This window comes from Struthio camelus, chromosome 4 (genome assembly GCF_040807025.1).
Source record: "Struthio camelus isolate bStrCam1 chromosome 4, bStrCam1.hap1, whole genome shotgun sequence".
NCBI classification, from domain to species: Eukaryota; Metazoa; Chordata; class Aves; order Struthioniformes; family Struthionidae; genus Struthio; species Struthio camelus.
This window is the reverse complement of record NC_090945.1, coordinates 19960792-19975198: the sequence shown is the minus strand read 5'-3', so window position 1 is coordinate 19975198 and position 14407 is coordinate 19960792. Positions and strand designations below refer to the sequence as shown.

Genomic DNA, 14407 nt, shown 5'->3' with positions numbered 1-14407 from the left:
GCAGATGGTTACCTTTGCTGAAGGCAATACATGCACTGCTTGCTTTCTGGAAACCATTTTCTAAACATTTATAAATCTAAATAATAATGTTCATTCAAACAATCATGTAAAGAAAAGCACTGTTTTCTGCATTTCAATTTTTTTTGATTAGCTGAAAATACCATTTTTATTGTTAATATTATAGAACAACTAGATGCAATACTTCCGCTTCCTGAGTTTCACAGAACTCCCTCAGAGTTCATTGCAGAACATATTTTAATATCTTCTACAGCAACATAAAAAACACCTGAAAAATGGGACAGAGAAGACAAGTTCCATTTTTCTTCAGCGAAAATACAGAGCAACAGTTATTTGTATTAATGAAGCTCTTAACAGTGCATGATGTTATTTGACCTTTTTAGAGACAGAATCATTCAGAAAGTTCATTCTTAAAACTTCTGTACATATTTTGTAGAGCTTTCACAAGAAGGATCGACCTCCACATTCACTGTGAAAGTTACCCATATCTCCTTAAAAACAAATTGTGTTTGATCTTCTATAACAAGTTCAAATTAGAATACTGGCACCTCAACCTATCAGCATGCACTCTTTAGTATCTTGAAAAAATGACATAGCTGGAGATGTGAGGCTAACATTCTCCATCACCTTCAATTAATACACAGTCATAGGCTTAATACGAATAAAGATGACTAAATCAAGCTTTAAAACAGTTCATCAGTAAAATTTACCTACATAAACTGTGATGAGAAATATTAATTACTGCTCTAGACACCCATACATTCCCACTGAGAGCTACAGAATCACAGATTCTTTAATAAGATACTTTAATAAGATTTAAAATCTAGGGAGTAAATTGGCAACTGAGAGAGGGGAAAGCCATTGGAAATTCCACCATCAATGTCTGATTGTATGTTTGCCACAGTTGTTTTAAAAGCAACTTGCTTTCAAATGCATCCAGGTGCACTTGTCCGAGAAATGAGAAAAATGTCTTGGAAAATTAAACAAAGTTCTACTCAAAAACATTAAAATCAAACAATTTTAAATGTAACTATAACCTAAAGGGTAAGGACTACTAAGCTAATCTTCATATAGAAAAATAACGACTACTTTGCTAATGTAATATCAGAAGTGTGGTGCTTAATCTTCAGAATAAACACACAAAATTATTCAAATTAACATTTACTTTATCATGAAATATATAACATATCTCAACTCACTGTCTTGTGTGTAAAAGCCTTCCTATACCAGAACCACATTTTACTAGCAAAGTCCCCTCCAAAAAACCCCAGCAACAACACAAAAAATCCATTAGTTTAAAGTGCTTGACTTCTCATATCTCAATCCTACACGTAAGGGCTCTGAGTCAAAGCTGGCCGAAGCCAACACTAGGTTTTCCACTGACTTCACTAGCTTTCGGGGAGGTTTATATAATTGAAAACAATTATCAGTGCAAAAATATTGAGCATTAAGGAGTAGAAACATAACTTCATTTCATTTTCTAATATAAACAAACATGAGCATTAGCTTCCATAGCAAGACTGATTTCTAGCATGTTTCTGCTCTTCTCATATTTAATTTATAGCAATGAAGAAAACATAAGCTTGGCAGCTTGGCACATGTGAAATATGCAACATTCAGTGTTACACAGCGTAGCATGTGTCACCTTATCCTGACCAACATTTCTTCATGGTATGACAGGGTATTTGAAAAAGGACGAAGTCTTTCCAGTCCTCCCCGTTTTAACACTTGCCAAAGTCACCACTAGAAGTATACGCTTGCTGCAATCCAGTACTACTGAAATGAATGCCACTTTCTTCATTTAGGACAATAAAGAAAACTTCAACACATATCTTCCCATTGCAGCCTGAAGAAAACAATAAATTTTAGCATCTCCTGAAGCAAAAACTTCTGTGAAATTTAAAGCCTAAAGAATAATCTGTTCTTGCCTCAAAGCACTTGCTCATCCTGCGAATACACATAAATTTAAAATTGCTAGCCCAAGTATAATACTAATACAGATTAACAAGTATTTAGTCAAGGTATTTGTGGGACACTAAAAGTCAAGAACAAACTCTCAAATCATAACCAGAACTAGCTATCTACTTAACCATTACAATACCCAGTTCATTCTAAGAGATAGCAGTGAAGAAAAAGGACGAGAGAGGGGACGAGAGAGGGGACGAGAGAGGGGACGAGAGAGGGGACGAGAGAGGGGACGAGAGAGGGGACGAGAGAGGGGACGAGAGAGGGGACGAGAGAGGGGACGAGAGAGGGGACGAGAGAGGGGACGAGAGAGGGGACGAGAGAGGGGACGAGAGAGGGGACGAGAGAGGGGACGAGAGAGGGGACGAGAGAGAGAAACCCAAAGCCAGCTGGATATTTTGCTGGCTTTTTTTAATTATTCCTGACTACATTGTGACTAAAGATTTTTTCATCCACATCACTTGCAAATAAAAAATTTCAACATGTAACTCTTTACAAAGATAACAGCAAGATCAAGGATGCTTTTGTTTCAATCCTCTAGAGTCTCTTGAATGAGCAAGTGTAAATCTTTTATTCCTTCAAAACTATGAGACTTACAAGCAGACTAACGGCATTCTGCTGTGCTTAATTTAATCACAAACTCTAACGTTCTCAGAACTTTATTTAACAAAATCACTGGACACAAAGAAACTTCCTAAAACTTCTTCTAAGTTTCATGCTTTCCAAAAGACCAAAAGAGCCATAACGGGTACAATTCTGTCTCAGTGTGACCTCTTAAAGATGCCAGCTCACAGTGCTGGTCCCAAAGGAAAAGGAATAGCTTCATCACAAAAGACCACGTCACAGACCACTAGCTATTTTGTACAACTAGAAACGTATGTGGTAAATTTCCTTACAGACAACTGTTCCAAAAATTTGAAGCTGAGACCATAGGCATCACATTCTAAGAAAATATTGTTCCATCAACGTTCATTTTTACTTAACCCGTGAAAATATAAAACTTTTACTTTTTAGCCTTCTTTCTAAAGGTATCTTCTCTGAAAATGCACTTTTTGACTGCTGTCAGACTGAGGTCAGGCTTTACTGTACCTTCATCCAATAGTCATCAAAATAGTTATTTTTAATATATTTGGTACAGCTGAATACACACAAACTTGGCTAGTTGCTATGACTGCCTCCCACAGTCTCTGGAATAATCATCCACTTGGACTGTTCAACTTCTTTTTACGTTCTACATTCCTGGTCTCGATTTCCAACCTAAGATTACTCTCAGCATGATTTAAATTACATTATAAAGATTGTGTTCAGATCAACTTCAGTAAACACGAACAACTGGAGTTCAAACATTCAGGAAGTTGTAAAGTTTGGTACGCAGGAACCTTTTGAAGGCGCTCAAAACTAGGTTACAATAAGATATTATGAAAAAGGTCTTAGAACAGCTCATAAAAAACTAATTTTCTGGTTTGCTGTCGATGGGGTCATATTAGAGTCATCAGTAAATACATGCATTTGACTTGTATTTTCTGCCTTATAAAGAACAGACAAATTCCATTTAATTGTCAGCAATGAAGCATCTGGAAAATTATATGGTTTTCCAAACAACGTGAATTAAAGGAACTTCTCATTGCTATTACCCACCCACCATCCATCCTAAAATCCTTGTACTAGTTCAAATATTTTATTGATTTAAAATAACTTGCAGAAACATCATGAAAAGGCAAGTGAGCCAGGGCATATTAACATGTACTGTATTCTGCAAACATTCATAATAAAAGCACATTGTATTGTTTTGTTTTCAGCTGAGAACAAAAGACAATGAAATAAGTTTCTCTGAGTATGCAACCAAAGGAGACAGGGAAAGGACAAGTCTACACCTCCTCTGTGGGAGTGGATATTTCGGGCACACCCCACAGATTTAAAAAAAAAAAAAAAAAAAAAAAAAAAAAGAGCAAGAGCAAGCGAGCAAGCAAGGGAGAAAGAGGGAGAGAGCGAGAGAGAAAGATTCAAAGGGAAGGGGAAAAAGAAAGGAGCAAGGATTTATAGACTTGAGTAAACAATCATCTAGGAATATTCTGTATACCATTACTGAATTTAAACTGAGTTTCGGTTTAACAACATGGGCTTTTAGCATTTTTTCACAAATTGTTCCACTATGTAGAATCTATTTTTAGCTATGCTATGACCATGTCACTGCTGTGCTCTCTTTATAAGCAATTCAGTGATGTTAATGCTACAGTTTTTTTCAAATAAACATTTCTCTTTTAATAAAGATAGAGATAGCGCTTGAAGAATTAAGTAAAATATAAGCCTTTCTGCACAGTGCCACACAACATACAAGTTACAGTTACCTTTTCACCTCTAACCTCAGAAAGTTGAAGGAGTAGTAAATGAGTCCCCTGCTCTCAATATAAAACAGGATTAAATATGCTTTTGATGGAAACTGGCTGAAAAAAGAATAAACGCTAAAGGGAATTTTGCTCAAAGAACTACAGCAGAAAAGAAAGATCGGAAAGACAGAACAGAAGCACTGAAAAGCTGTTTTTTTGAACAAGTTGGAAAGTTTTGTTATGGCAAGTATTTTTCAGTCTGGATGTCACCTTCTCAACTGGCAAACGCAAAGAGAATTTTGCTACAGGTAAACACAGCTATGACGAAGAAATTGGCATGGGTTAAGGTCTGGTTACAAGGTCTAGCATATGAACTGTTGTTTCTGTCCAATACATTTGCAAGTTTTAGAACAGTCCTGAAATTCCCGATGCCTTGATCTATTCACAGCACCAGGTTTTTATTCTGCTAAAGATCTTACATCTATTCCCTGCACTATAAACGTTACTAGAATGCAAAAACTTTACTTATTATATAACTGCTAAACCTTCGCACAAGTGTCACAGTAGGGAATGTTCTATTTTATAGTTGAGGGAACCTACACCTGTCAGTCACCATAAATAGGTATCTCAGTAACATCAGTAATCATCTTTCCGTATTAAAGTTATTTTAATCATTTTAATTATTTTCACATGTTCACTATTTTTTCATAACATTAGTATATTTTTATGTTTTTCTCAACTTGATGTTTTTCACACTCCACTGCTTAGAAACTATCATTTGCTATTTCTTTACACTTTTAAAGAAGTCAGCTTACCCCCCCCAAAAAGCATACTCTAAATTGACCAATAAGTACAAAATCTAGCTACAGTGCCTTTAGCTATGAAAAAAGGATTTATTACAGTAATGACTTAATTCTGGAAACGCGTTTTGCTAGGTGTGATGTCACTTTGGACTACTTACCTCCCACATAAGCCTGCAGTCTGTGTTCTCATCAAGTTCCTGAGGCATTCGCTTCTCCCCTGCAAAGGGGCCAAATTTTTCACCCTATAGAATGATTAGAAAAGAGAATAAAATGATTATACAAGAGAATGAGTTAGTGAAAAAAGGAAGTGATATACCAAACTACAGCAAAGGTATCAATTTTAGCTTCAAATGGAAAAGAATAGATTTCTTGTCTTACTCCTATCTTCTAAAATGGTGCACATCCTTGAGTGCACCTCAAACCTCAAATTTTAGAAGGAGTGCCCAAACTTGTTTACTGTCTGGCCTACAAACAGTTGTAGGCAGCAGCATATAACAATATGATTTTTGTAAGGCTTTCCAATTCTTTTCAAACTTTGCGCATGTCTTAAAATCATACCTCTCCTCTACATATTTATCTCCCTTGTGGCACACAGCATTTTCCTTTATTTTAAATAAGGCTGAAATTTACGTCAGATTTCTTACGTCTTCTTGTAAGTTTTTCAGGAAGCATTTTGCAAGAGACATCCTACTAAAAGGTAAAGTATTTAGCAACCACAAAGTTTACAGTAGATTTACTTGAAGGATTACTTGCAACACTACTTTTTGAAGCGCCACAAATCAAAACACTGAAGAGCTTCAAGGTTTTGAACATACAGAGAGTTTCACTTAAAAAAGCAGGGAGTATGCACGTGTCTACGAATTAATTCAAGCCTTTATAAACAAAATTAAAATGTTATACCACCTGCTAGTCATAACACATGCTGTGAAAGCATCCACTGATATGGTCTTCCAATAGCTAGGTTTTGTGGAGGTGTTTCCTTCACAGACGTAACATTAGCAGCAGGGTGAATTAACTAACTAGGACTTTCTTCTTACATAGGCCTAACTTTTTTCTCCTTGCGTCTTTATTTGCAACGACAAACCCTACAAACTGGTATGCAGAATGCTATTTTCCTTTAGGCATTATTCAGTTTGAAAAGCTCTACATACTTCAATGCATTACAGATTATATGATAAAAATTAGGGTTTTTTTTTTTAAATATAGTATTTTCGCTAATAAAAATACCTATCTTGTCTACACGTCCATTCCCCCAGGCATGTTCCATGATCCCAGGAACAGCCTGCTATACAGTCTCCCCATTTCCTAGCATTAACAAACTGCCTGCTGGTAGAGGGGAGAGGAAGAAGGGAAATGGAAAATTTCCAGGATGATTCCTCTTAGAGGCAACCAAGCAAATAAAAAATCCTGGTACTTAAAATTAAATCTGAATTATACAAGAAGTAATAAACAAAGGAAAAGAAAACTGGAATTGTACAAGAAGGTAAAAACTCAGGAGCAATTTTTTAAAATGTGTACAAGGAAGATTTCATTAGAAAGAGCAGCAAAAAAAGAAGGCAGAAAAACAAGCACAGCGGAAGACAACAACTGGAGCCTGGAGTAGCAATGGAGACGCAGAAATAGGCAAACAGCAGCAATAAAAACTGGCACTATGGGGTTTTACGTCCCTCACTTCTCACTGATCTCCATACCAAATTTCATCATTTGGCTAAACAAATGAAATAAGGTTTTCTTCTCTGCCAGCACCACAAAGCCTGGGATTTGATATCCAAACTGAAATGTCCTCCTCCCTTTCATCTCATTGATAATGAAGGTGAAACTAGGCCAATACAGCTATACGTTTGTAGCTCTCAGTACTCTGAGCTTATACTGAGAACCAGCAAATACACTGCTGTCTAACAGGGGCCATGCAGATATTACCTTGGAGGCAATTTGCCACACAGTTTGCTTAGGTTAAGAAGGTCAAGGAGTAGAGAAGCCGGTGGCACAGGAATTCTCCCCTGGAAACGAATGGTGCTATTTAGCCTCAGTAAAGGGTAGGTATGCCAGTTCCCATAAAGCTCTTCTTCCCCTTCTGGAGAAGGGGAGATAGCAAAGACACCTCCTGTCAGGCTGAACTGGCCTTTTCCATTCACTTACAAAGCACAAAGTAGTTTTGGTGCAACAAGGAAAGCAGCTCACTGCAACTGCCGAGCTGTAAGGGAGTGCATAATTACACCTGCAGAACCTCTCATTATTCATAGCAATTATCAAGATGAAAAGAAGCTTATTTGACTATAATCTAGATTTGTTCCATAGAAAGAAAAAAAACCCTATGAATTTAATATAGAAATCATTTGAAGATGTAATGAAGAAGGAATCTGAAAACACTGGTCTCCCATAGTCACTTTTTTAACAGCAGAACAACACTTTTTCAGTGTTTCAGAGATGAGCTATCTTCCTGAAGTACTTTGAAGGCTTCCACAACCCTCACCTCAGTAATGCTTTCATCCTTACAATCCAAAGGATCCCCAGATACCTTATAAAGCACCTATAATATTAATTTTTTCTCATCACTGAAGCACACATCACCTCGGGGTGAAACGCAACAGCTTAATAGTGCGTACTGACTCAAAACAAGAAATACCAAATGGGATTCCTACCCTGACTGCTCGAAACCAATAAATTTCTACTGCAATACGTTTAAGACCCTCTAGAAGTTCAAAACAATGGCAAAAGCAAAAGGCAAGATGTCCACCTCCAATGAGAAGTGGATGCAACATGAAAAGTAGGTGATTCAGACTTAAAAACATTTTTTAAAGCTTGTTAAATTTGAATAGAAAACAGAAATTAGAGACCACTAAACCTGATGTCTTGCAACACAAAGATCCATGGGGATAAGCGTAGCTATTCATTTCCCCTTTCAGAGGACTTTCTTCAGATCTATATATGCATTTACTAGTCGTGGTCATAGACATGCCGTCATACGCCAACACATATTGATGAAAACCACACTAAGACTTCACCTTTCTCTCAAATCAATAAAACTGAGGTGTGCAACCTAGTCCAGAGTCAACAACAAAATGACTCAAGATACAAAAGGCACATCATTCAAAAATCAAAAAAGCTGCTTTCAACAGCTTTTTCAAGAAAGCAGCAGAGACTCATCTTGTTCCAGTCCCAGCAAATACTGAGGAACGTAACAGCTCTCTCCGATGATTATACCAAGAGTCTTATGATACTGGTGCCGTAACCAAAGGACAGCTGCTAGAGAAAAGAAATTACAAGAGAATCACAGCTTTTGTTAAGGTAACGAAATGAAAAAGTTTCCACCTTTTATGATTACAGACAAAAGCTTGAAAACATGGCATAATGCCTGAAGGCACAAAAGCAGATGGCAGAAAACAGCAGCTCAAAATATGTTATTACCAAAACTTTGCTAATACCATAACTTTCAGAGGCCTACTTCATGATCACTTAACATTTGGAGAGTTGTTACTGCAGTCCCCGATTATAAGATTATCTGAAATGTGTTACTTTCAATAGAGACAATTGCAGTTGTGTGTTAACAATAGAGAGAAAATGGTGCAGTATTTGCTACTCAGGAACACAGATCTTATTTCACAATTAGTGTCATATTCAGCATCTTCCAACCCCAGAGCATCAAGGAAATACTTAACACCTATTAACTACGCTGTATTCTAGCCATGAAGTGTACTACTGCTGCCTCACTGCTGGACAGGAGGAAATGATGAGAGCACTTCAGAGATTATTTTAATTTCCACAGGAAAGAGCACCACAGAGACTACTGATATCCAGCGTGTTACTTGTGTTATTTATACATCTACCTCCCCTTTGAACAGCTGTGCAGGCACACACAATGTTTAGGTCTCTAATTGTTTTCAGGAATACCTGTTCCATCCAGTGCCCACTTTCCCCACAGCAACGCAAGAGCTGGTTCCTCATCCTACTGAGAGTAAAGTCTGCCTGCCAGACACACACTTCTGACCAGGGCTCTTTATAACAAAATTATTTGCGCTACCAGGACAGAGGATTCACTCCCAAACAAAAGCCAAGTCCATAACTGAAGCTGTCACTGCATACTCCTAATAGGGACATACCTCCTAATTACAACTGGCTCTGCGTTTCCCTTCCATGTCCCAAACACACTACATGTTATACTTGCAACATCACAGTTTTACTGGGATATCCTCTATGCAGAGCTCACGTCAGCTTAGCTATGCAAGTAGATCTCTTCCCTCACACCCTTGACCAAAGAGCTATGCCAGCCAAAGCTAACGGACTATACCTTGCCCATATATAAATATAGATCAAGGAACTAAATCATCTTTGATATGTGAACTCCCAAAGTTTTGAAATAACAATTCTGAACCTCAGTAGGACAAATTTTAGCCAACTGATAATAAGCTTGGTTTCCCCTCTCCCATTGATTCCCACAAACTCTTTAAAGGTGAGATGGCCCTACTCCAAGTTATCTTAGCCTTGTGGATGAAACCACATCACAATTCCAAGGCAGCCCTCTGAAAACATCTAGAGCCAAAAGTGGGACAAAGATGCAAAGCAAAACATATAAAACAACTAGAGATTTTATATTAATGCTGAAATAATAACTTAAGGTATGTCTTTAGCTGTTTGAGTAAACCGTTCAAACAAGGGGCATCCCCTTTCTCACAGGCCCGGTTTTACTATCCCGAAACAATGAATTAAATCACCCTCCCTATGACCCTCTAGGAGCAGCCAAGTGACAGGAGTCTGCGAGGCGCAGGCGAGTGATCGCACCGCAGAGGTGCGTTTTGGCCTGCAGCAAGGCGAGAACCAAGAAGGCAGTTGTACCAAAGGAGCTCTAACCCCTCAAAACCAAGCAATAAATACGGATAAAACTAAAAATAAAAGGGGGGGGGGGGAAGGGAAGCCCCACAGACGCAACCTCCGCCCGCCGCGGCCGGGCAGGGCCCGCGGGGGGTGGCGCAGCAGCCCGCTGCCCCCCTTCCCCACCCGCCCGTGCCCCTTCGCCGCCGGGAGGCTCCGTTTTATGCGGGAAGGGGGGGGGGGCGGGGGTGGGTGGCGGTGCCTCCCCCGAGGAGAGGGGGCCCGTCCGGGCGGACGGAAGCAGAGGCAGCGCCAACAAAGCGGGGCTGAGGTAAAGTTTGAGCGCGGCCGGCGGCGGCCAGGGGGCGAAGGAGCCGCCCCGTTCTCCTGTGATACGTGGCAGCGCCTCCCCGCCGGGCCGGGCCGGGCCGGGCCGAGCCGGGGGGACAGGCGGCCGTTACCCCGCTCGCCCAACGGCGGGGCGCGCGGCGGGAGGAGGAGGGGGAGGGGGGGAAGGGAGGAATCACCCACCTTTTTCACTCTCCGGGCCGTATAGAGCCCCATCCCGTCCTGCACTTTTGACGACTTCAGGGAAAACCTATCCGGCACGTACATGCCCAGCATTTTGCACTGACTCGGGGCCGCCGCTGCCTGCTACCAGGAAGAAAGATTAGTGGGGGACTTCCATTGCACCGGGAGAGAGGGGGGCGGTAGGGGAGGGGGCAGGCAGAGGGGCTGGTTGCGGGGCTTCCTCGGCTCCTGAGGAAGAGGGGAGGAGCCAGGCAGCCTGCGAGGCTCCCGCCGCGCGCGGCCGGGGGTGAGGGGCTGCGCCGCGCCGCGCCCGGCCGGGGCGGCTGCAGGGGGCGCGCGAGCCCCGCGGGGCAGCGACCGTTAGTGGCGCTTGCAGTGGCGGGGGAAGGGCGGGGCTGAGCGTTCGAGGGGGGCGCGCGCGCCCGCGGGCCGTTGGCCGGCGGGTTTTCCGCGGGCGTTGCTGGCGCCGGGTTTAAACGGCCGCGGTGGGCACCGTTGTGAATACCGCGACTGAAATGGAAGCCCTGCAGGCTTTCGATACGGACGGTATAGAGAGGTCTGGCACTAAAGACCAATAACGGGGCCTGGAAGTGGTGGCCTCTCACGGTGCCTCTCTTGCCACTGAACTAACAAGTAGCCCTCTGTGAAGGGAGAAGAGGAGCAGGAAAGTGCTTTCCTCACCCATAAATTGGATTACATTTCCAGAATGATTAACTCTTCCTCACCTCCCCGTGGCCTTGTGATACAGTATCGTTTTGATGGTCAGCCTTTATCAGCATCTGGGCTTTTCAGTCTCGTTTCTGCACTGCTATGACATAGAGGCAGGTGTGAAAGGAGAGAGGTAAGCTGGCAGTGGTGGGGCTCAGACGTGCGCTATGGAGTTGATTATGAAGCCTGGCAGACGCTGACTTTACCCAGGCACAAAAATCCAATTTTTGAAGAACTAAGACTGCTCACATGGCTTTAAATATATGCTGAAATACCTTCCTGCTAGTATTTACAGATGCAACTGCTTGAAAAGAATAGTAGCGTCCTTGCCTGAACTGATACCCAGACAGACTTCATGCTACCAGCACTTCCGTCGAGCCCTGTGTTTGATTTGTTCCCACTATCATCCCGTTGCAGGAGTGGGTGAATCTAGATTTAGTTTCACTTTTGAAATCAGATGATCCTTAAATTTTGTTTCAGGGATGATTTTGAAGCTAATTCAGATGGAATACCAGGAATACCAGAAACCTAGGAACAAAAAAGGAACCCAAAACAGCACTATTTTGTCTAAAAAGTAACAGTCTATATCTCCTTACAATAGACCCAGCCGGGACATTGTATTCTGAATAATGCTGCACACAATCTAGTTTGAACAGTGAGAAATAAGTTACATTTTAGGAGGTTGCTAGGATCACACCGGTCCTCTTTCATTAGACTATGATATCCAACACTGAACTTTTTTCCCCTACAAGGCTGATTAATTTTAGCTGGGAACGCTAAACACACACATTGTTGCTCTAATAAGTTGTGAACACTGTAGTTGGCAAAGGAACATCCCCTACCAAGGTATTTGTTTACAGCTGATTTTGCAGTTAAAAGCAAGGATAAAGGCATCTGAGGGAAGCAGTGGGGAAAGGAAAAACAACAGAAAGTTGTTATTAAAGATTGCTATGCTTATAAACATTTTCAAATTGTGCTTCTACTATTAGCAAGTAAACCACTGGAGAGTACATTGTTTTACTAATACCTCTGCTAACCAAACAACCTCTGTTTCCTAATATTCTTCCAGAAACATTAATAGATATATAGATATAGATGCATTAATAGGTGTGTAGACGGTGTTAGAAAAAAATCTTGTATTGGTGCCAATGGCAGGAAATTAAAAAAAAGTATGTCCAGAAGCTTAGTTTGAACATGACAGTGAACAGATGATCATAAAAGTGTGATTATTGTTTCGCATCAATTGCATGCTAGCCCAGTATCTTGTCTGCAACAGCTGAAATCTCCTGTCCATAGGCAGACATCTTGGGAAGACTGAAATCGAGACTAGCCATGTAAAAGATTCCCTTTGTCTACTTTCCAGTGTCCTTACTCGTTGTGCACAATATTGCCATTTTGTGATTAATATTTACAGAGTCATGTTGTAGATATCAAACGGCTTTTAAAAAATGTAACAAAGGTAATTTACCCCACTACCACATATTTATACCTATATATGCGCACTGCTGCATGATGCAATTCAATACATGAGTGACAGCAGCAGTAAGTTAGACATTGCCCCCACTTTGACAAGAAAAGCAAAAGAAAGGGAGAATCAAACAATATGGTTGGAAGAATAACTTTGGGAATAAAAACAGGCACAAGTTTTAAGCCTAGATTGACAGCCTGGACACTGTCAGTTTCATTAAAAAATTGTCAAAAAATGATTGTCTAAATCTATGTAAATCAATAAGAATTCTAACGACTTAAAAATATACATTGCAGAGGTGAATTAAGTTACCTAGGCCCATGGCTTCAGTTTTAAGAGCAATAGCAAAATTTAACTATTCTGTTAACTAGGATTCTACCCCAAAGCTCCCAGATGTGTAACCAAGCACACTTAAATATTTTTCTAGACTACAATTCTTTCTTGCATTGCGGCCAATGTGAATAAATATAAGATCAAAACATCACAATCGCTTTCCCTGTCTCTGACCTTTTCCAACAGCTGTATTTCAAAATTAATTTTCACTTTACAATGGCATAAGTATTTCCTCCTTAGAAAAGAAAAGTTAGGGTTTTTTTTTTTTTTTTTTTTTTTTTACACACTTAAAATATGGGGCTAGTGAGAACAGTAAAGATTAGATCAGACTTGAAAGAATGCCTCATTAGCACCTTATAAGATTACATTTAGCTTCACAAAACAGGAATAATGCAGCATAATTTGCAATGCATTTACGTGTTTTTTTTAAGTCCTTGAGGTAGGTATAATTAAATTACTTCCATTTATAAACTTCATCCATTAGTATTCCAACAAGAAATGCAGTTACCTGTATCTCATTCAGATAAAGCAAAGTAGGAAAGATGCTAGTGCTGGACAAAACACAGAAGCCAATCTCTCCATTTTGGTGTAACAGATGTTGTAACATTAATTACAACTGCCTGGTCACCTGTACCAGGATTTTTTTTTTTTTTTTTAAAGTTAATTAGTCAGCCATTGACTATAAGGAGTTAGAAATTAGCTTCAGGTGCTGTTGGTATTTTTTCCTTTCTGGATCATAAAATGGCCACTGGGGGGGATAAATTCAGCTTTATTGAGCATAAACCTGACAAGTGCTGTTAAGAGCAGGCATTTATGTTACACAGTTGTTCCATTTTGTCTTATCTGCAGTTGCAAGGAAGTTGAGGTCTCAATGATTCAAATTGAATGTATCAGACAGAAAAAAGACGAAAGACATCATATCACGCTAGAGGTATGTCGATCACCAGTGAATGGCAAGAGTGGAGCACTGTGAGTTTCAACATAACTCTTAGTTTTGTATTTAGTACATAATATGAGCGCATATAGTATGTTGTAGTCTTCTGTCATGAAGATACCTGATTTCAGAATGTACCTATGCCAACAAACCCTTAGGCTGAGGATGCAGCATACACTAGCAAAAGGTATTTTCTTGCTGGTATTGCTAAGTCATCTCCAAAACGACCAGCTGACACAGTGAATTTACCATACTTGCACATAACAGTTCATTGCCATACCTGCACATACACCGGGGTATGCTGCCTAACTGGCAGCAACCTGGGAGCGTGAAGTCATGCCATGCAACAACTACACTGACAGAACAAGTCATTGCTGACCTAGTCTTAGACTCACAGACCATAACAATCCTAGTACCCAGGCATAAAGAAATGCCTCCAAGTCCCCCTCCACACACACACACAAACAGCTGTCAGATAGCATGAAACGGCTCAATAGCTTTATACTCCTCA

The 14407-nt window shown here is 40.3% G+C and overlaps 1 protein-coding gene and 1 long non-coding RNA gene across 5 annotated transcripts in view; one reads left to right on the top strand and one right to left on the bottom strand.

Annotated features, from left to right (window-relative positions):
• PRDM5 (PR/SET domain 5) overlaps nucleotides 1-10759 on the bottom strand; it is a 93142-nt gene extending 82383 nt beyond the window's left edge. For 3 of the 4 annotated variants that reach the window (XM_068941677.1, XM_068941675.1, XM_068941679.1), the window contains exons 1-2: nucleotides 10454-10730; nucleotides 5272-5355 (exon numbers count right to left, since the gene is read on the bottom strand). In XM_068941677.1, coding sequence (XP_068797778.1) covers nucleotides 5272-5355; nucleotides 10454-10546 — 177 coding nt within the window. In that variant the 5' untranslated portion in view covers nucleotides 10547-10730. Of the gene's footprint in view, nucleotides 1-5271; nucleotides 5356-10453 lie in introns of all 4 variants that reach the window. The other variant, XM_068941678.1, reaches the window with a different exon arrangement.
• Nucleotides 10760-10837: 78 nt separating this feature from the next.
• Nucleotides 10838-14407, top strand: part of LOC104144054 (uncharacterized) — a 35468-nt gene continuing 31898 nt past the window's right edge. Inside the window, exons 1-2 of the long non-coding RNA XR_011140853.1 lie at nucleotides 10838-11294; nucleotides 13812-13893. This is a non-coding gene — a long non-coding RNA (uncharacterized lncRNA). The remainder of the gene's footprint in view (nucleotides 11295-13811; nucleotides 13894-14407) is intronic.